Genomic DNA, 20,562 nt, shown 5'->3' with positions numbered 1-20,562 from the left:
AGTATTAATATTAATTTTGTAATTTGTTACAATATATAAATGTCGGCATTTCTGTCTTGTTTTTGCGAGTTAATTGATTATTCGTCTTGGGCCTTGACGATCGTTGTTCGTCTCGGAGTCGGATCGAACCGTGGATTGCGAAACACGTGGGACGCGAGATCAAAGAGCGCAGCGCACGCTCGTCGGCTTAATAAGATTCATTAGAATAATGGAACGCAATTAGGGTAAACGTGTCTCGCGCGAATTTCGGGACGCGGGACACAAAGCGTGTAATCATGCAAACATCTTTTTCTCCGACCATCCTGCGGTCGTCCTCGGGCCTGGCTGCCGGCTCAGAACGTGGGAACCCGCGAGTCCTGGCGGACTACCGTTCCGAATTTCAAATTCATGGATTCCATCGCGACCAGGGAAACGCCATCAAGCTACGAGAGAGAGAGAGAGAGAGAGAGAGAGAGAGAGCAACCGCGCGCACCTTGTCGCGAAACCACGGGTCCGTCTAATCACTGAAACGCGATCTCTCGTCGGGTCGCTGTTGACCCCGCCGTGACCGATACGGTTGCTAGAAATTTCCAGACAGTTTACACACGGCAGACACTCGGTGTTCTTTTTAATCGACGTCTGGCCGGCCTATCCACGGGCAGGCCGGCAGACCGCGGTCACGCGATCATCGAACTCCGAGACACGTACGCGATCGTTCAAAAATGTTTGATCGCTAACGGGATTCGCGGCTTCAAAGAAGACGAGAAGACGAACACCGTGAACGTTCCCCGCCGCTCTTTCGGAACGAGATCGCGGACGTCGACGTAGCCGCGTATTTTCGGGACGGGTTGCAACAAAGTCGAAATAACGTTGACGAGGATCGACGCTGTGCGAAACCGACGGACTCTTCGGAACGATGCAAGAGTTTCTTGAAAAATCCGATACTTAAACTCTTGTAAGGAACATGTAAGCATGTACCAATGTATATGGAAAGCTCAGAAGGCAATCATTGTAAGTCCAAAAAAGTAACAATGCCACCTAATAATGCAGATTATGTGCATATACGCAGATATACATAGATTAGGTTAGTTTTACTTAGTCTTAATCTCAATGTTTTAGTTATTGTACATCGTTACGACATTCTTGTATCTTATTATGTATAAATGGCCTCGTGTGCCCTGTGTAACGACGTTGATTTCTTCATTGGTGATTTTAATCAATTTAAAAATCAAGTACGTAATGTTGTGAGAAGCTAGGATGTTCAGTTTGTGTGCGTTTTGTATATTGTAATCGTATATTTTCCATTTCCATTGTTATTCTATTATTGTTACTATTATTATTATTATTATTATTATTATTATTATTATTATTGTTATGGTGTTGAATTTTTGTAGAAACATTAAAAGGACATCTGGTCCGTTCGTGCAAGATAAATTAATTTAAGTAACAGTAAATCGAAAATCAGAATCAAATAAAGAATTACAATAAAAATGGATTTGCCAGCCCAGTTAAAAATTAGTGTCAACCATGTGTGTATATGACCGACGCGATATTCAACGCGTTAATGAAACTGCTTCGTCAAACATAGCATGAGCACCTAACTCGAAAAGATTCGAATAGATCGTTTACTCCTCTGGCCGCGTCGAGAACTAGCCCGCTAATTGTGAGTCAGCTTCGGAAAGAACGGCTAGATTTATCCCTCGTTTACGAGCGTAAATCCAAGGGTAAGATGGAATCTCTTTGGGAGCGCCCTTAAAAGGATTCAGAATGCCTTCGGACGGTGCTCGTCCACCGGATACTCGAATCGAGTTCAGGCGATTCTGTTATCTGTCCGGCAGCCTCTGCTCGCCTCACCGGAGGAATTCTCCTCGAGGGTTTTTTTCGAAAGTCTCTATTTTTAAACGCGAATCGCCGACAGACAGCAGACGGTCTCACTGTCTGGAGGTTTATCTCGGCCATCCCGCAGGTATGTATTTAACTTGAATGCTGTTTCCGTGATCCTCTTCTCTCTCTCTCTCTCTCGTTCTCTGATAATGCAACGCGTGTCGCTGGCGATGCAACTGTACGAGCCGGGTCGATCGCCGGAACAATAGATAAAGCGCGAGCATCGTTCCTTCTGTTTCCTGTGCATCTCGGGAATCCGTCTCTATCGGGCCAAACGCGGCAGATTCGCGACAGTAGAATAGAACAGTTTGGTCGTCGTAATCGCAAAAAAGTGCTTACGAATGGTAGATAGAATTTATCTTGAGGAGCGAAGCAATCGGCGTCGGAGTCGGCCTCGTCTCGCCGCGCGAGAGATAAGGATACAGCCGCGGATAACGCAGATATTCAAGAGAATCGCGGCCGCGGCGACAAGATAAAGGAGAATCTCTGCGGCCGTTGCGGCGGCGGCGTCTCGCGCAATTTTCCGCTATAAATAAGTTATTACGCCGGTACGTCGTGGACGCGCGGATCATTTCGAGCGCGACCATTTAAATTGAATCCATCGTTTCGACGAATTCCGGTCGCGCCGCGTGCCCACGTACCCGCACACACGCGTACTCTCGGCTTGTGTGCGTGAAACGTGCGTCCCCCGTTAACGGAGATTTACGACCGATCCATTCAGAACTTTCTACTCTACATAGACCGTGTATACATCATGCTACGAGCTGTTGATTCCCGCGGATCTCTTTCCGCGCGCGATCGATCCGTTTCACGAGCTTCGTCCCGTGTTCGGCTATTCTTTTCGACAGCTGCGAACATCTCGCGGCGACGAACCGCCTGGCATCTGGGCGACGTTAAACATCGCGTTCCCGTCACCGTGACGGCAACGTTACTCAGAGTTCTCGGATGCTCCAAGCATTCTACGTCTTCCATTTCTCCGATCAATCTCCGAGACTAATAGGGTAGCCGTGACGGCTACTGCGGGGTGACCAGTTGCTGTGTGCCTTTGGTTCGTGTTCAATATTTTTTATTTAAAAGTAATTCTTGTTGTTGTTGTTGTTATTATTATTATTATTTTATTTCTTTAACGCAGTACAGGAAAGTTTCGTATTGAATGTATGTTAGGTAACAGCAAGTCTAATTTACTTGGTGGCGTAATTTTGTCAGTGAGTTAATTAATGATACGTCAGCGAGTTTATTAATGATATGTCAGTGGGCTAATCAATGATACGTTAGCGGATTAAGTAATGATGATTAAGTTAACTATCGGAGGGATAATATTGCGAAGAAATTATATTATTTAGAGGGAATGCTGTAGAATATATATATATAATATTATGAATATTTAAATATCTGAATATAATATATATAATATATATAATATATAATGTTAAAAATCTGAAAACTAAGGCTAAGATCGCTTATTCAAAAGTAAACAAAATAAAAGGATAAAGTTGAATGTCTTATTCGATAAATATAAAGTTAAATATGCCCGGAAACAAACCAATAAATATAACCAGTGAAGACTTTCTAACTTTAGGATTTCTCTAGCGATCGTCTGGACATTTTTAAAACGTGAATACCCTTACGGTGCTGTATTGTTCATTGATGAAACCGAGGAACATAAATTTTTGCGCCTATGTGATCGCTCAAGCTTGAACAAAGAAGGCGCCTTATTACAACCATAATCATGATGTAATCATAATCTATGTCGTATAACGAACTTTATGTACAAAAGGATTTATGCAGCGTTAACAAATGAACAAATAAATAAACTAACAGGCTACATTTATGGTCGAGCATTCGAAGTCGATGCTCCGGCATACTAGATATCTGCGCTAATTGTATCCTGTTCCGCGTGATCCGGCAAGAAAAGCTGCTAGAACGCGGATTCGAGGCATCAACGCCCGGTAGCAGCCAAAACGCAAAGCAAAAGTCACGACGAAGTTGAACGCGCACTGCAGGCTCTTCCGCGCTCCATAGAAACCGTTCACCGAGGCGATCGATTACTATTTCACCGACTCGATGTTTTCATTTCAATGTACCACAGCCTAACGGGCTCTCATTCTCCACTAATCCTGGCTCGCAGTTTTTTTCCACGTAACGCGCTATCGGAACCCGTGGCAAAAGTGTGAATTCCAGGAACGATAAATACGCGATATTGGAGACCTCTTAAGTGATAATCATTGTAAAACTCCAACCGGTGCACGGTGAGACGAAACACCAATTTTCGCAGGCGTCGTCGGCCAATTGTCGAAACTGTCTCTCTCTCTCTCTCTCTCTCTCTCTCTCTCTCTCTCTCTCTCTCTCTCTCTCTCTCTCTCTCTACTACAGCCTCATTAAATCTTTAATGAGTGACCGTAGCATAAGGTATACATTCGCATCAGGTTTTTATCCAAATGCATGTGAATCTGGCTGTTACGAAAATTCCGTCGTTCTTTTTTTTTCTCCATTTGCTTCACTTTAAATAATTATTCCCTATATCACATTGGTTTATAAGTTCTCAATGTTTTCCATACTATTGGGCACCTTATTAGCAATGATTTTCTATAAAGAACATTCTGACTTCATTTAAATTATTATATAATTTAAATCACATCGTTTATGTCCCACTCTCTAACTAATTAGATTTCAAAATAATTACCTGCACTGTCACCTTTTCGCGACTCAAAGCACTCAAAACGACTCAGTCAGTAGTATCGTCCTGTAAATGTAAGAACCTCACGGTCTCGCTCACGTCAACAACGATAGTGCGGAATATAACTTGTTCGATTATTTTTTCTTTATTCGTGACACCCAACAAAATGTCAAATCTTGAGGAATATTTCACAAGGGACGACAGTGAAATAGAATATAGTGAATCACTATCATCAGACATTGAATCAGGAGATTAATTATTTAACCTTCTGCAAAAGAATCACTATAATTTATTACTGTTTGCGCCTTGAATAGTCACTTCAGTGTGGCAAAAAAGTATTCCGCCCCCAGCGATGGTCAGCGATAGCCGCGCTCCGTCCCTACGAACCGTTTCAGAGCTCAAAAGGTTAACGAAAGCTATAATAGAAAATTTCGACAATTGGCCGACGATGTCCAAGAAAATAGGTGTTTCGTTCTCCACTGTGCGGCATGGGCGATCGATTCTTCGGCCCTGCGAACGCGAGCCGATCCGTCCGGGTTCCCGAAAAACGGGGCCACCGATCCCCGGCGAAGACGAGCGTGAAATTTAATCGGTCAAGTTTTTCGTTCCGCGTCGTTAAAGCGGTGTTCATGGTCGGTTTGCCGGCCGGTAAACAGCGCGTAAAGAGCTCCGGAAAATCCATCGCGTCGCCGTCGAATGTCTTCGTTGGAAAGCGTTTTTCCCTCCCCCGAAACGATCGATAATGTCGATATCGATGCTGACGGCGGCGCCCGACCCTACACGGTTGGCCCGTTTTGGGCAGAAAGAAACGCGCCCGAGGAGCCTGTTAGACGGCCGTGAGCCACGCACCTGGAATGTCGACCCAGGCCTGTGAAATCATCGGCAACAACGACACGAGAGAGCCCGGCCTCCCCGGCTTTTCCATCATCCGGCTTAGTTTCCAGCGAAACTGCTAGTCACACAGCCTCTCGCTCGCTTTCCGAGTGACGCCACGACGGAGTTCGGTCACCGATAACTCTCGTTGTTCGCGTTCGCTCGCCGATCCGTTTCACAATGACGCGAAAGTCGGAGAACTTCCGATTTTCAGAACAGATTCTCGATATCTGAACTGCTGCGTTCTAGTGAATACAGACCGTACAACACAACAAAAACTCTGTTCAACTTCGAAGCTCCAGGCTTCGTATTTTCCTGTGCTTCGTTCAGACTCTCGTAACATGTTTCAGCGTGATATCGCGAAACTGACACGTAATGTGTATTAAAAGAATAAGAAGACAGAAGTTATTGAAACTGCTCGATATTTTTATTATAATGCACTATTCGACTTAATTTTGTTCAATTGTGTCCTATGAAAGTGTGTTTCTGTAATTCTAACAATTATTAAATAAAATATGTGGAAGCGGTGATTTTGACCGGCATCGTAGGTTTCACAATTATTATTGTTATTATTTATTCATTTATGGATGATGTACCCTTTGATCTACGCAATTTGGTCAATAAATATGCATAAGTGGTAGTATTACTATTATAGTATAGTATGGTATAGTAGTATTACTTTTATACTATAGTATAGTATAGTAGTATTACTATTATACTATAGTATAGTATAGTATTATTACTGTTATACTATAGTATTATTATTTGTAAATTATAAATAAAAGTAGTATAAGTAGTAGTACAGTAAAAGTAGTATTATTACACTAAAGTACTAAATGTACAATGACATAGTGGAGGATCGACTATAATCGAGCTATAAGAATACGATTTACACAGTTTTATGGTCCATACAGTGTGATATAGCAGGTAGGAAAACTGAAGATACGCTCTTCCTTGAAAATATTAAGAATTTAAGCGTTTGTAAATCCATTGGACAATTTTTCTCGTGTCAAATGCTAACATGGAGATTCGAAGATCGATGTCGCCCCTTTACGAACGACCCCTTAAACTTTAATGTATGAGATTTTCCTTAGTTACTTATATTACTTTACTAGGTCGCATGAGATATCGTGCACGAAGTTTCGAGATCGTTCATGAGAAAAATTGTTGTTTCAAATGTTTCGAGCAGACCTGTTTCGCCTGCTCATCTTTTTTCAGGAACACCGTGGCCACGTTCGATTATCGGGACGCGACGATACCGCGATAACAATCGGCGAGGCGATTAAATAGTCTTTAGTCGGCAAACAATGAACCGGAGCTTCGTTTCCTTCGAAGAACGAACGTGAACCGAAAGGTACACAGCGGTATCAGTGTGTCACCGCCGTCGTTCGGGTATATATAAATAGTGGAAGAAGGGAACTCGCGATTACTAATTCGTCGGTTTTGCAAGGTGCCATGCTCGGTGACTGTATCGCGCCGCTGAGTAATCGGCAAACAAAAGAAATCGAAGGTTCCAATGCACGGTTTTTGCGCGGGCCGAGAGAAATGGAGCAGAGAGAACACCGTGGACCGAGGAGACCAGAGGACAGAAAACGACTGGCGCAGGTGGAAGCAGCCTTGGCCTAACTCGGACCTAGTAAGGAGCACGTCGAATCTAGTTTTTGCACTCTGCGATGGTCTCGAGTCAACGAGAAACCTAATCCTTCGACTCCGCAGCGGACGGGGGGAAGGGAAGATCGGGTTCGAGATCTTTTCGAGTATTCGAAACCTGTTTCTCGTATTCGTAACCGGGCAGGAGAACGGGGCTCGGACAAAACTTGCAGGCCGCGGGAATCAAAATTGGATTCGGTAAAGGTGGACAAGCATACATGGCACGAAGCAGACCTTCTCGTTCGTATAACCCTATGCACTCGAAACCATTTTAATTCTGAATCCAAAATAGTTCTTCTGACCTACGGTATTTCGATTTTGTACGCATATATTTTTTTTATATAAACAAATTTGTTAATATACGATAAGTTGAATATATTTTTCTTTTTGTGTACTAGTGGGTTGTCCCCGTATAAATTAAGGTATTAATAATATATTAATAATATTAATATATTATTAATATAATTAATATTAAGGTATTAATATATAGGTATTAATAATATTATATAATATTATTAATATAATTAATATTAAGGTATTAATAAAGTGCAAATTACTTTGGAACGCGATATAAAAATGTTAGTGGTGCCACAGAGACTGCTACCTTAGTGCAAATGATTGCTAGTAATAATCTGTTGAGAAAAATAATGGCAACATGGAATCGGTAGAAAAAAACATTGCTGCGTATAGTCAAGGAATTCCTGATTTCGTTGTGCCGGGGAAAGTAACTTTGCTGCTCGTAACCTTCGCATTTTTCCCACCTACGCCTACGTTTTCCTTTTCTTTTTCTTTTTCTTTTCTTATGTGTGCAGAAGGAAAACAAATGATAACCTTGTCCAAGCGGATCAATATTTCTTCCCAAAGATCCCTAATTGCTATCGGAGGCGCAACGTTCAGGGTCGAAATAGAAACAATATTTATGTTCGAGCGCAAAGTGCATCGATAAGAGACTCGATATTGTACAAACACGGATGAAGCATAATTAAGATCGTGGGAGCATGTGGTAGTTGCGAACTATTCGAAGGATCGATCTATATACATACATACATATATTCAACGATCTGTAACGCGACTGATTGCGCCGAAATTGAAATTATACTAAATGTCGAAGTCGAACTCGAACTCCAAGTCAATGTCGCTTTCATTATCGAGAACAATTGCGAAGGTCACAAGTTTATCTGAAGGTTCTCGCAATAAATCGTCCGCATTACGCGATTTAATTGTTCCGTAGCGCGAAGCGATAAGAGATCGCTATTAATCCTGCCGTCGGTATCACGATCATACTCGGAGCTGAACGCGGAGAAAATTTGTAGAGCAACGCCTCCAAGAGTTAAGAAGGGGCAGTCGAAAAGAGAATAACGAGGGAAAATATTTTAGTCCTCTAATATATACATATATTTTAGTCCTCGTTAAATATTTGAGTCCTCTTGAATTTTTCAAATGTAATAGCGGTGTGCATGTAAGGGACTGTATAAGAGCGAGATTCCATTATTATTGAAATAATAGGACAAATATTCGGATAAATAAACGACAAATAGTATTCGGCATTTAGCAAGAAGAAAAATACGGTAAAACAATGATTACCGTTCGAGAGTTGTTTCACGTCGAAATTCCATGAGCTATGCTTCTTTCTCTCCCTCTTTGGTTCACCCTTTCTCTGTCAAGAGCATGGCAAGGCACGCCCGTGTCGTACGTGTGCATATGCTCCTCCCGCGAGCTGTATAGCTAGCTAGCTATAGCTAGGCTGCCAGCCGTTAGCGGTTAAACACGAACGCGTCCTGTATCGTGATTCACGAGGGAACACGAGTGGAACATCAATCATTTTGTAATACGCGATCGCGCACGGAATCGAGCCGCGACTTCCTATCGTCTATCGGTTAATCGGCCGAATGAGTCTCCCGATCGGCCAATCCTTCCGAGAACAACACACTTTTCGAACCGTGAAACATGCGTGCGCCAACCGTTATTACCATATTTTCTAAGTAATTGTCAAAAGAGCCTTTGCCGCGGAGCAACGCGACGCAACGGTTCGCATTGTACCCCCGTGAACGGCAACATTGTAAAACTGGTAGTAACTGGTAGCGTGTGTACCGGCACGACGACGCACGCGTCACATATTCATCGGTCAAACACCATGCTTTATACAGGGTGGACCACCTAACACGAACACCAACTACGCGAACCGGTATATCGCTAAACCCTGGTTTCCATATAAATCTCGATTTTCGTGAAAATTGGAATAACAATTTGAAGTTTCAATTTCAACTCCAACTTGAAATCAGATTTCGGGCATCTTTAGAAACTACGATCGATAATGGCATTCGCTTATCATGCTCGAATAATCGAGCAATCGATAATGCGAAACGCTGGTGATTTTTATCGCATAAGTTGTGTAAGTTTGTGTATAATTATCTACTAATCTTTATCGGAATAATCCTGTAAATATTCTGATCAATTTTCAATTATTTCGAAGCTGCAGACTATCGATGCCGCGCGCAACCGCGTCGTGACGATCGGGAGTATCAAATATTCCGGCGACAGTAGTACTAATGTTGATGTTCAGAGTCATTGAATGTGCGTCACGGGAGAAATTTGAAAATCCTTCCGCGTAAACGTCTAAATCGATAGATTCGATCGATTATTGATCGATTACAAAACACGAACAGAGCACAGCTCGTCGACGACTCACGGTGTACATTGTAGATAGATATTGCGTGTGGAAGGGTCGAAGAAACGAACTAGTCGAAAGATTTGTGTCGATAACAACGTACCCGTTCGACGGAAAGAATTCACAGGAAAAGAAACGAGACGTCGGATGCCGAGAATGAATTATTTATAGAGAACAGAAAGTAAGGAAAGATGACGATGTTAGAGGCGACACGATTCCTGGTCCTGTGCGTGGCAGTCGAACATAGAGAGGCCTTCGCGTGAATGCTATTGTAAAGCGCAGGAGAATACAAATAACGGCCTCATCGAGTTGAGCGGATGACAAACGGTAATAGTATTCAGGGAGAAGGTTCTTCGAATGATCACGCTTTTCCATCCCGTTGTTTCCATTTTTTCCTACGACGCGTCGCAATCACGGATGGGATAGAAATATCATCCGATAACAGATCTTCCGGGATCGCTATAAGCTCGTCCCACGACACGGTCGTGGTGCTGTGTCTTTCTGATCATGGAATACGTGATCGAATAACATCGCGCGTGGAAATTCGGTACACCGTGCACACGACAAGCACACTCGCGTACGCTCGGACACGACGGTCCATCGTAGAACTCGGGATAAAATGGGAGACACGTATAAACGGGAGAGGAAGAAAGCACAGATAGCAATCTCAGTGGATCGTTCGAAACAAGACTGGTGCGTTTGCGTGACGGTAAGATGACAAGTCACTGTCTCGGCGTAGCGCCGGTATTCGTCCAAGATTTCATGAGAAAGGAAATAAGCGAAGGAGCACACAGCGATGAGTACACGTACACTCGCGGGTTGGGTATGGTGGCGAAGAGGAGGGGATACACCAAAGGAGAGAAGAACGTCGCCCGCGGCTAGCAACCGCAAAGGCAAAACTCCTGCGAGTGGTTTACCACCGTGAACTGGTTTTCGGGAGGATATGTCGTTGTTCCGTTTTTAGCGAAATCGGCGGAGCAACGATGCAACGGCGGTCGTTTATGTCTTAACGTCTACGTGACGGAACGCCTAAACTATCCGGCGTGTGTCGTGTGTGTATGCGTGTGGCACCCGTAAAGGGTCGAGAGAAAAACGGAGAGAAACAGGTAGAGACGGAGAGATACGTGTAGAACTTACCCAGAGCTCTGTACCCCAACTCATGTTCGCTGGGCCGGGTAAACCAGGCACGAGCTGCAGCCTTGTCACACTCGACGCACTTCACATGTAGCGTCGCGATCGAAATACACTTTTCGTATCGAAGACGCGTTTTACAAACGCATGAATAAATCACGCGTCAGATTCCACCGCGCTTACCGCTCACTAAAACATCACCAACATGTCGGCCTGTAACCACTGACTGGCCGGACCCAACTGTCCAGCGAAAACCGCCCGGAATTTTGCCGTAGCGCGCTCTACCGATGCTCTCCTGCATGAACGAATCCCGTGGAGGGGTCGATCGCGTTCTCATTGGTCAGTCGTTGCGTGGAACAATGCCGCGACGATTCGAATCACATCGACGCAACTTGTGGAAATACGGGCCATAATCAGCGATAATTAACATTTATACGAAAAGAAATCAACGATTGAAAGCTCTATAGTGCTCCCTAGGGAAACTAGAATTTTTTAAAATTACATCTACTTACATGATATGTTTTCGATCGTGCGCGTTTCGATGGTAATAAACAGGACACGTCATTGTCTAACTTCGTAATTTTCTTTCGTCGTTTCATCCATCAAATAATCGGATCACCTTTTCCGTGGCTCGTATATCGATTATTATACCACGTTCTCCTTCATTTTGAATTTTATACGAGTTGTGAATGACAAGATCGCTTTATCGTGATTTAAACAGTCCGATTTCATTGTAACATAATTGAATAGTGTACATGAGAGCAAGAGAATGTACTGGAAATATTTTTCACTTTCGGGACATGTATTTCGAAACTCTTGTGTACAGTCTGTACATGTAAGCTAAAACGGAGCAATTGATTCGTGCGTTGTTATAACTTACAATTTACAACGTACATATAAGTGCGACTAAAATGGCGCTGGGTGACTCAAGCAAAGTATCAAAGGTCATTAATTGAATGTAGATTACTTATTTCTTAGATCGAGCCGTGCATATTACTGCGACTCATCTGTCGCGAATTTTCTTCATTCTTTACTTATGAAGTCGTGACATGCCATTCGTTCACGATTTCCCTACAAGTTGATGGAAGAAATGAATACCCACTATGGAGGTTGTATTTGTATTTGTTACCTGCGTTTTCTACGATCATATATGAACGTACATTTTCTTTATTCATTACACTGTTTTATTCCTATGAACACTTTTTTCTTATTACTACGCGCGACTATAAATCATTTTTATACTAGAAATTGGTTATTCATGCATTGCGTTTTTTATAGGTAGTGGAATTATTTAATGAAAATGTAGGGTCGTACATTTTCTCAAGATGGATTGGCAGACTGATCGAAGAATATCAGATATCGAAAACCTTCTTTATCGTTTTAACATTCATACTCTTGATTTTATTGGTCGTATCAATAATCATTCTGCGAAAATGGAAGAACAAAGAATTCCTCCCAGAAGTGAAAGATTTTGTTGGTGTAGGCACAAGCAAACCCAGATTCAGAAAAAGAGACAAAGTTCTCTTCTATGGAAGAAAAATGTTAAGAAAAGTCAAATCCATTGGTGGACAAGTACATGCGACTGGACAAGGGAAAAAACGAAAGGCTGTCATGCGATTTGCACGCAGACTGTTACAATTGAAGAAAGATTCAGTCCCGCAACAATTAAAAGTATTTAAATTTCATCCTTGATTTTGTTGTTCATCTTTTTGCAAAGAGAAATTTGTTTACAAATTATTTCTATATTCCCACTTAAATAGGTTTTAGAACCACCTGCTGAATATTTAGAAGAAGATCTAGGTCCTGGAGATAGAGTACCGCCAGATGCTTTATACATGTTGCAAAGCATCAGGGTATTCGGCCATTTTGAGAAGCCAGTATTTCTGAAATTATGCAAACACACGGAAATCATGAATTTACCAGCTGGAAGCATTTTATTTAAAATCGGAGATCCGGATGAAAATTTATTTATAGTACAACAAGGCTTAGTCAATGTTTATATTACAGGACCAGATGGTTCTCAGATATCATTAAAGTTAGTAAAGACAGGAGAATCAGTAACTAGTCTTCTTAGTTTCACGGATGTACTTACTGGTCACACAAGTACCTATAAAACAGTATCTGCCAGAACTGTGGAGGATTCTATAGTAGTCAAGTTACCAATGTGTGCATTCCAAGAGGTATCTTATTATACAATGCAAAGTGAAGAAAAATTAAGGATTATAACTTTTCATATTATTATACCTCTCTTCTTATGTTTGTAGGTTTTCAAAGATCATCCTGATACATTTGTTCGAGTTATCCAGGTCATTATGGTTCGCCTACAAAGAGTCACCTTTACTGCACTACATCAATATCTCGGCTTATCCGCGGAATTGGTTAATCAGGGGACTCATAAAAAGAAACAGAGCCCATTTTCTGGGTCCCCAGTTAGATCAAGAACCAAAGAAAATTTCTCTGCACAAAACACGGAAACGCTGTCCTCTACAGCTGCGACTGCTTTGTCGGAACAACACGATGGAAACGACATGTTATATCGTGACATTAGTACTCTAAATAATCCTCAATCTGTACCCATTGTCATAAATCCACGGTAAGCTAACGGCATAGATACCATTAATAAAGAATATACATATTTTCACTGATATTTTCGTAATAGGCCAAGAAGTAATCATGATTGGAAAAATCAAACTTTGAGTCCGCAATCGGATCAAAACGTAGCGGATATGGTGCCAGAATGTGATTCTCATTGGTCAAATTCGCCTATAACACCGCAACAGGGATCCCAGCATGGATCACAGCCAGATGTTGTACACACAGGAAATTCTCATCGGACGAAAAAAAGATCTACCATCGTTGAACCAATTCAGCAGCAATTAGATGAAGCACATCTCGTACAAATAGCTACAGAAGCATTTGTTAGAGAACTTGGTTTAGAAGATGATACAGTACTAAAGGATGGCAAGGTTCAAATTAGGGAAGTACCAGCTGGAACATATTTGATGAAGGAAGAATCTCACAAGGACGTTGCTCTTGTCTATGTTGTATCTGGCTCGCTGACGGTAAGCCAGCGCGTTTCAGAAGGCAGAGATGTAGGGCAGGAAGTTCACATGTTTAGTGCCCACCAGGGTGAAATCGTTGGAGGATTGGCTGTATTGACTGGAGAACCCTCTTTTTATACCATCAGGGCTAAACATCCTAGTCGCATAGCACTTCTTAGTAAACCAACATTTTTTTCAATTATGAGAGAACAGCCTACTGTCGTTTTACACGTAGCACATTCTGTCGTCCGGAGACTTAGTCCCTTTGTCAGACAAGTCGATTTTGCTCTTGACTGGCTATTCCTTGAAAGCGGAAGAGCTGTGTATAGGCAAGGGGACGAGTCGGATTCGACATTCATTGTATTAAGTGGTCGACTTCGGTCAGTGATAACGTACAATAACGGAAAGAAGGAACTAGTCGCGGAATACGGTAAAGGAGACTTGGTAGGCATTGTAGAAATGGTTACACAAACCCCAAGATCGACCACAGTGATGGCGGTTCGAGACTCTGAGTTAGCAAAATTACCGGAAGGATTGTTCAATGTTATTAAACTTCGTTTCCCAATAGTAGTTACAAGGCTTATTAACCTACTTGGACATCGTATACTTGGCACCTGGCAACAACCACATGCGAAAAACATCAATATTGATAAGCAGTGCGTACCAAAAGTATTCAGATTCATTGAAATTTCTGTCTGACTCCATTTAGTTCAGACACTGTATAGAATTCGTAGTTAATGATTTTGTGCAAACATATTTTCAGACGGGCGGCTGCAACTGTAGATACAAGGCCGGCTCAAGTAAATTTTTCGACAGTTGCTATAGTTTCAGTATCAGACGATGTACCATTGACAGCGTTTACCTATGAACTTTATCATTCTCTGTGCGCTATTGGACCATGTTTGCGCCTCACTTCGGATGTTGTCCGAAAAGTAAGCAATTCAAATTTAGCCTCTTCTAGATTCGTTTTTATACGAAGAGTTTGTATATGTATACTTCGTTGCCAATAGACTCTGGGCAGTACTATCATGGAACCTGCAAATGAGTATCGATTAACATCCTGGTTGGCACAACAAGAAGATCAACACCGAATCTCACTGTATCAATGCGACCCAACGTATACATTGTGGACTCAGCGCTGTGTGCGGCAAGCCGATTGTATTCTTATTGTTGGTTTAGGAGACAGACCACCATCTATAGGTCGAACCGAACGGGAAATTGAACGTTTGGTAATGAGAACCCAAAAGGAGTTAGTACTGTTGCACAAAGAAGGCGGACAACGGCCTATGAATACAGTGCAATGGTTGAATATGAGATCCTGGATTTCTAGTCATCATCATATTCAGTGTCCCAAGAGAATGTTCACGAGGAGATCACAGTATAGGATTGTAAGGCATAACTTGTGTTCAAATTTGTAAGGGTGCCAGCCGAGACAATAATACGATTTTTATTTTCTAGAATGAATTGTATTCTAAAGTTCTTATGTCAGAACCAAACGTACACAGTGATTTTAGCAGACTTGCTCGCTGGTTGACTGGAACCTCGGTGGGTCTTGTACTTGGAGGTGGTGGTGCTAGAGGTGCAGCCCATGTGGGAATGTTAAAAGCTATCATTGAAGCTGGAATACCTATAGATATGGTTGGCGGAGTTAGCATCGGAGCATTCATGGGTGCATTATGGTGCATGGAGAAAAATATTACGACGACGACCCAAAAAGCTCGCGAATGGTCTAAGGTAATTGATAAAATAACTAATAATTCCAACGAATATATCATTAATCTTACTTTGTTGCAATAAATTAATATAAATCGTCTCTTGCAATAGAAAATGACGCAATGGTGGAGGCAGATAATGGATTTGACATACCCAGTGACATCCATGTTCTCTGGGAAAGATTTTAATAAGACAATCCAAGGAACGTTCGGTGATACGTACATAGAAGATTTGTGGTTACCATATTTTACGATAACCACAGACATCACTGACTCTTGTATGCGTACTCACACACACGGTCGGTATTCAAAATCAATAACGTTTAACGTTGTTGAAAGCATTGATAGTTTCCAGTTTTATGTGATCAAGTATGCTTGAAATGTGATGTTCAGATTCTGAATTTGCTTCAACTGGAAACTCTCTCGCTGTTTTAGTGCAGTTCGTAGACCCCGTAGATCTGCTTTTTACTCAAAGTTTTATTTCGAAATTTTAAATATATCTAAATGTTATAGAGTGCCATTATCTGTAGATATAAGCTTGAACAGCGGGAGTGAGCTTTCTGGATATAAATATTGTTGACGTACTCTCCGTCCTGTATCGTTAATTATTATTCGTTAATCGTCAAGGTGAATATTATTCTTCTGTTTAATTCAAAAGAGATAGCTCTACAGCAAGGAGGATCATCCATCTGAATTTGTTATATTAACCAAAACGGTGGTAATGAAGGACCTTGAAGCTACTTGTTATTTGCTCTAGTATACATCAATACTTATTAAAACGATTATAGGAAATAACGATGGGATACACGAATATACATTAAAGAATAATAATTCGTCGTGTTTAGGATCGCTGTGGCGGTACATTCGGGCTTCGATGTCCTTGTCTGGTTATATGCCACCCATGTGTGACCCAGTTGATGGCCATCTCCTACTCGACGGCGGGTACGTCAATAATCTTCCAGGTAATTTGAGCGTGACATTAAAAAGAAGTGCGTCAAGAACCGTACATTATTACTATACATGTTTTCATAAACAATAAAAGAGAACATTACAAATTGAACGCACGTACGCTCTCGAAGAATATTCTTAATAATTTATTGTTAAATTTTATAAAATTACCTGGACACTATACGATCGTTTAATACTTCTTAATGAAGCGAACAGAATCTTGCGTTCGTTTTGTTTTCATTGAATACAAGTGCCGGAACGATTCATTACAATTTGATCAGAAAATGATAGAACAGTTTTTGAAAATGATGTTAAAGCTCACTCCCGTTGATGAAAGATGCATTTGTCAAATTCTGAATAGCTAAGTGAACTTAGGTTTGCTATGGAGATACATTCGAGCCAGTATGACCATTGCGGGGGTCTTTCCTCCTTTTTGTGACCCTCTTGACGGGCATCTTTTGGTCGATGGGTGTTATGTTAATAACGTGCCAGGTACCTTAAACATGTATTGTTTATTTTCTATAAGAAATTACATTATATTCTTCATCACACGGCTGATTGACAATGTATATATTCAGAATTTATTTGTTTAAGCTGACGAAATGTTGAGGCAAGGAGCTCATCACATTCTGGCTATCGATGTTGGATCACAGGATGATACCGATTTGACGAATTACGGTGATTCTCTGTCCGGTTGGTGGTTACTTTGGAAACGATGGAATCCTTTCGCGACACCCGTCAAAGTACCAAATTTACCAGACATACAATCAAGATTAGCGTATGTGAGTTGCGTACGACAGTTGGAAGAGGTAAAGAACTCGGATTACTGCGAATACATCAGGCCACCAATAGATAAATATAAAACTCTTCAATTTACTAATTTCGATGAAATTAAGGATGTCGGATATCAACACGGTAATTCTTACATCTATGTACTATAAGAAAAAAATATTTGTACACAGTCATAGAAAACTTACATGTTTAATTCATTTTACAAACAGGAAAAACTTATTTCGAAGGGCAATCGAAAGCCGGAGTTCTTCCTCGGTTTAACGCTGACAGAGAGAATGCACGCGCTTTACGAGCTAAACATCAAGCGTCAAATCAACAATCTATACCTTCGTACACTTTCACAGATTTGGCTCAAATGGTGTGCAAAGTCTCCCGAGGAAGTCGATACATGGATATTGATTCTGATACAGATGAGATGGAAGAGTACGAAGCAGATTTAGAAGAAGATGCACAAGAAGTAGGTTACGCGTCTGAACCCACTGCCGGTATTCTAGATCAGGTATTAATATGTATTTTTATTTAATGTTGTCGATGTAGTGTCATGTAAAGCGCTCTTCAATTGTACATTAAATTGTATCATATTATTATTACAGAGTCCCGATGAAAATCTACGACGAAGAACTGGCATCTCCTTAAGTTTGTCAGATACGGAGGCCGAGTCGGAATTAGATTATCATCCGAAAATATTTTAAGCATTTGTCTCTCACTCTTGTTTTAATCTCCATACACGTTCTGCATCGTGTGTGATGCAAAAACGTGCGTAACACTCACTGGTCATATGTACAAAATATAACAACATTACAATCATACATAGTTGTACATGGAACGTATTTATATGAAAGTACAAAAAATATTATTAAGAAAAAATATTAATGAGTATCTTGCTATTATGATGGTAGCAATGCAATCTTTCATTAATATATCACTATGAATTGATGCAGCTATTGTTCTTATCATTACTAAATATATTATTCTATTGTTTATAAAATATACTCTTGTTATTTGAGTGCGTTGCGTTATTGTAGTGATATATAAAATGCCATTTTCAAAGGTACGTATCAAAACTTTGTATTCATTGTTAAATGTGGATCTAATACCGTTAGAACCGCGCCTATCAAATGCAGTGATCCTGTGACAAGAACATAACATTTCTCATTATTATTGTAAGTAGCTTGCCATTGCGAATTATCTTTCTTTATTTTTTGTAAAACTTCTGACACACTATCCGCAAGCACTGAACCTGTTCCCCAGAATGCAGCATTTTTTAAACATTGGCTTTTTTGTTCTTCTAAGAAGAATCTGTTTGTTTCGTCGTCTATACAATTAACACCTGCATAATTTGGTACAAAGTATGATTTCTCAAACTGTAGTGACTTTATAGGCTTTAGTAGAATCATTGGATCTCTCCTTGCACTAGTATTAAAAATCAGAATCTTCTTTCCTCCACTTTCTTTAGTAAGATCCGTAAACCACGAAATGCAGGATTGAATACTTTCCATTGTATGCGCACCATCCAGGTAGAAGTTGCCAATGCTGCTTTCTAAAATCTGCATTCTACCAGGCCATTTACAAGACGATAAACCAATTGCAATTTTATCCATATGTCTAATACTATTTTTATTAGTATTTACAACATTAGTTAAACTAGGTGAAAATTTATTGCTTTTAGATGCCATCCATGTGCTAGCCATTTGAATAGCTAAAGATGCATTTTCCTGTTGAATACTGTTTCTCATATTCAAAATAGGCGATATATTTTCCCACTTATACTCTTCGAAAGGAGGAACAGTGTACAATGTACAATTTTGTTCAACTGCTCTTTTTTCCAACACCCGCATTGCTCGTGAATGTTGAGGAACAGAAAATGTGACAGTTTCGGGTTTAAAAATTCCCGATTTCTGATAAGCTATATCTTCAAGAGTTGGTCCCAGTAAAGAAGTATGATCTAAGGCTAAACTTGTTATACCCACACAGACAGGATTTCTTATAATATTTGTGCAATCATATAATCCTCCAATTCCAACTTCAATTATAGCTACATCAACCTTCAAATCTAAAAATATTTTGAACATTAAAAGAGTTAAAAATTTGAAGTACATAGGCATATCAAATTCATTTTCTTTTGTGTCCTCTAGTTTCTTGTGTACTTTCCAAAAGTACTCAACAAAGAGTGATTCGCTTATCGATTTTCCATTTATTTTTATACGTTCTCTAACAGTAACCAAATGCGGAGAACTATAGAATCCTGTAATATAGCCATGTTCGCGTAAAATAGCTTCTGTATATGCACAACTAGAACCTTTTCCTTTAGTACCCGCTACGTGGATAACAGACAATGTATCTAATGTTTCAGTAGTAACACCAATTCTGAAAAATTCTGACTATAGAAAATTCTTGGGTCTTTAAGATTACACAAATAAATTATTACCGAAGTAAATATTTCTCTATGTCCTTTAACTTGTGATGTTGCGTTGATCCCTTTTCTGACGATAGCTTCAAATATTCAGCATTGCTTTGTAAATTGTATAATGCTTTCAAAGTGCTCTAAAAACATAATTAACAATATTTTTATTCTATGATGAATGATTTAATTTAATATAGATTAAACAATTATTTATACCATACCCTCAACAAATTATCTTGACATTGGTTAAGATAAACTTTATGTTCCATAACTACATATAGTTTAGAAAATTCGAACTATTTGCTTCTTTGTACAGAACTACACTACAGAATCATGACAAAAAATTACCTCGTAATCTGCTGATAAGAATGTATTACATTTGATTACAATATTCCGCATCATTTTCTTCCAAAACATAATCTATCTTTATCTATGTTTATTAATTATTGTTGTATAATGTTATGTACTACTCTAATAATGTATACGTTTCAACTATGGGGATCAATAGGTGGTCTGGAATCTGAAATGTGCTGCGACACTGTTATTGGAAATTGTCAGTGGAATCCATTGGTATCATCCGATTCCATTTGTGAGGTCTTCCATCCACCATTCTGCAACACATTCAAGACCATACGTATCTTGTACTTGCATACAAGCTCTATAGCAGCTAACAGACCTTGTTTTGTATGTATCTACTACGTCACACATTACGACACGACGTCACCGTGATCCCTACGCGGCCATGTTTTCCCTACTTCTGGCAATCCTAGGCAATCTTGCCAGCCGATAACGCGCGGGCGCGT

General features: G+C 40.5%; 3 protein-coding genes and 1 long non-coding RNA gene across 12 annotated transcripts in view; 2 read left to right on the top strand and 2 right to left on the bottom strand.

Moving 5' to 3' along the window:
• Cip4 (formin-binding protein 1-like Cip4) overlaps positions 1–11,510 on the bottom strand; it is a 61,236-nt gene extending 49,726 nt beyond the window's left edge. For 4 of the 5 annotated variants that reach the window (XM_076524088.1, XM_076524094.1, XM_076524091.1 and 1 more), the window contains exon 1: positions 11,375–11,504. In XM_076524088.1, the coding sequence (XP_076380203.1) occupies positions 11,375–11,461 (87 nt within the window). In that variant the 5' untranslated portion in view covers positions 11,462–11,504. Of the gene's footprint in view, positions 1–10,868; positions 11,254–11,374 lie in introns of all 5 variants that reach the window. The other variant, XM_076524106.1, reaches the window with a different exon arrangement.
• Positions 6,809–7,457, top strand: LOC143259934 (uncharacterized). Its single transcript, XR_013033986.1, has 2 exons — positions 6,809–7,049; positions 7,130–7,457. It is a non-coding gene; the product is annotated as an uncharacterized LOC143259934 (long non-coding RNA).
• A 157-nt stretch (positions 11,511–11,667) lies between the features above and the next one.
• Positions 11,668–18,343, top strand: sws (patatin like phospholipase domain containing sws). 4 transcript variants are annotated; one of them, XM_033484438.2, is made up of 13 exons: positions 11,668–11,806; positions 12,141–12,533; positions 12,623–13,042; positions 13,127–13,455; positions 13,522–14,559; positions 14,667–14,835; positions 14,914–15,291; positions 15,362–15,637; positions 15,728–15,914; positions 16,939–17,055; positions 17,158–17,478; positions 17,565–17,854; positions 17,949–18,343. In XM_033484438.2, the coding sequence occupies exons 1-13, from the start codon at positions 11,774–11,776 to the stop codon at positions 18,045–18,047; spliced, it is 4,050 nt and encodes a 1,349-aa protein (XP_033340329.1). In that variant the 5' UTR covers positions 11,668–11,773; the 3' UTR covers positions 18,048–18,343. The 4 variants fall into 4 exon arrangements, with proteins under 4 accessions (XP_033340329.1, XP_033340249.1, XP_076380110.1 ...); XM_033484358.2 differs by lacking the exon at positions 16,939–17,055 and adding an exon at positions 16,461–16,577; XM_033484519.2 differs by lacking the exons at positions 11,668–11,806; positions 16,939–17,055 and adding exons at positions 11,832–11,971; positions 16,461–16,577.
• On the bottom strand, positions 17,529–20,432 carry Fpgs1 (Folylpolyglutamate synthase 1). 2 transcript variants are annotated; one of them, XM_033484890.2, is made up of 3 exons: positions 19,981–20,432; positions 19,784–19,899; positions 17,529–19,722 (listed from the first exon to the last, which is right to left on the bottom strand). In XM_033484890.2, exons 1-3 carry the CDS (start codon positions 20,026–20,028, stop codon positions 18,414–18,416), a joined length of 1,473 nt encoding a protein of 490 aa, XP_033340781.2. In that variant the 5' UTR covers positions 20,029–20,432; the 3' UTR covers positions 17,529–18,413. The 2 variants fall into 2 exon arrangements, with proteins under 2 accessions (XP_033340781.2, XP_033340628.2); XM_033484737.2 differs by having other exon boundaries at positions 20,108–20,248.
• Positions 20,433–20,562: the final 130 nt, after the last annotated feature.

This window comes from Megalopta genalis, chromosome 1 (assembly GCF_051020955.1).
Source record: "Megalopta genalis isolate 19385.01 chromosome 1, iyMegGena1_principal, whole genome shotgun sequence".
Classification (NCBI taxonomy): domain Eukaryota; kingdom Metazoa; phylum Arthropoda; class Insecta; order Hymenoptera; family Halictidae; genus Megalopta; species Megalopta genalis.
The sequence above is the reverse complement of the archived record's forward strand: the minus strand, read 5'-3'. Positions and strand labels throughout refer to the sequence as shown.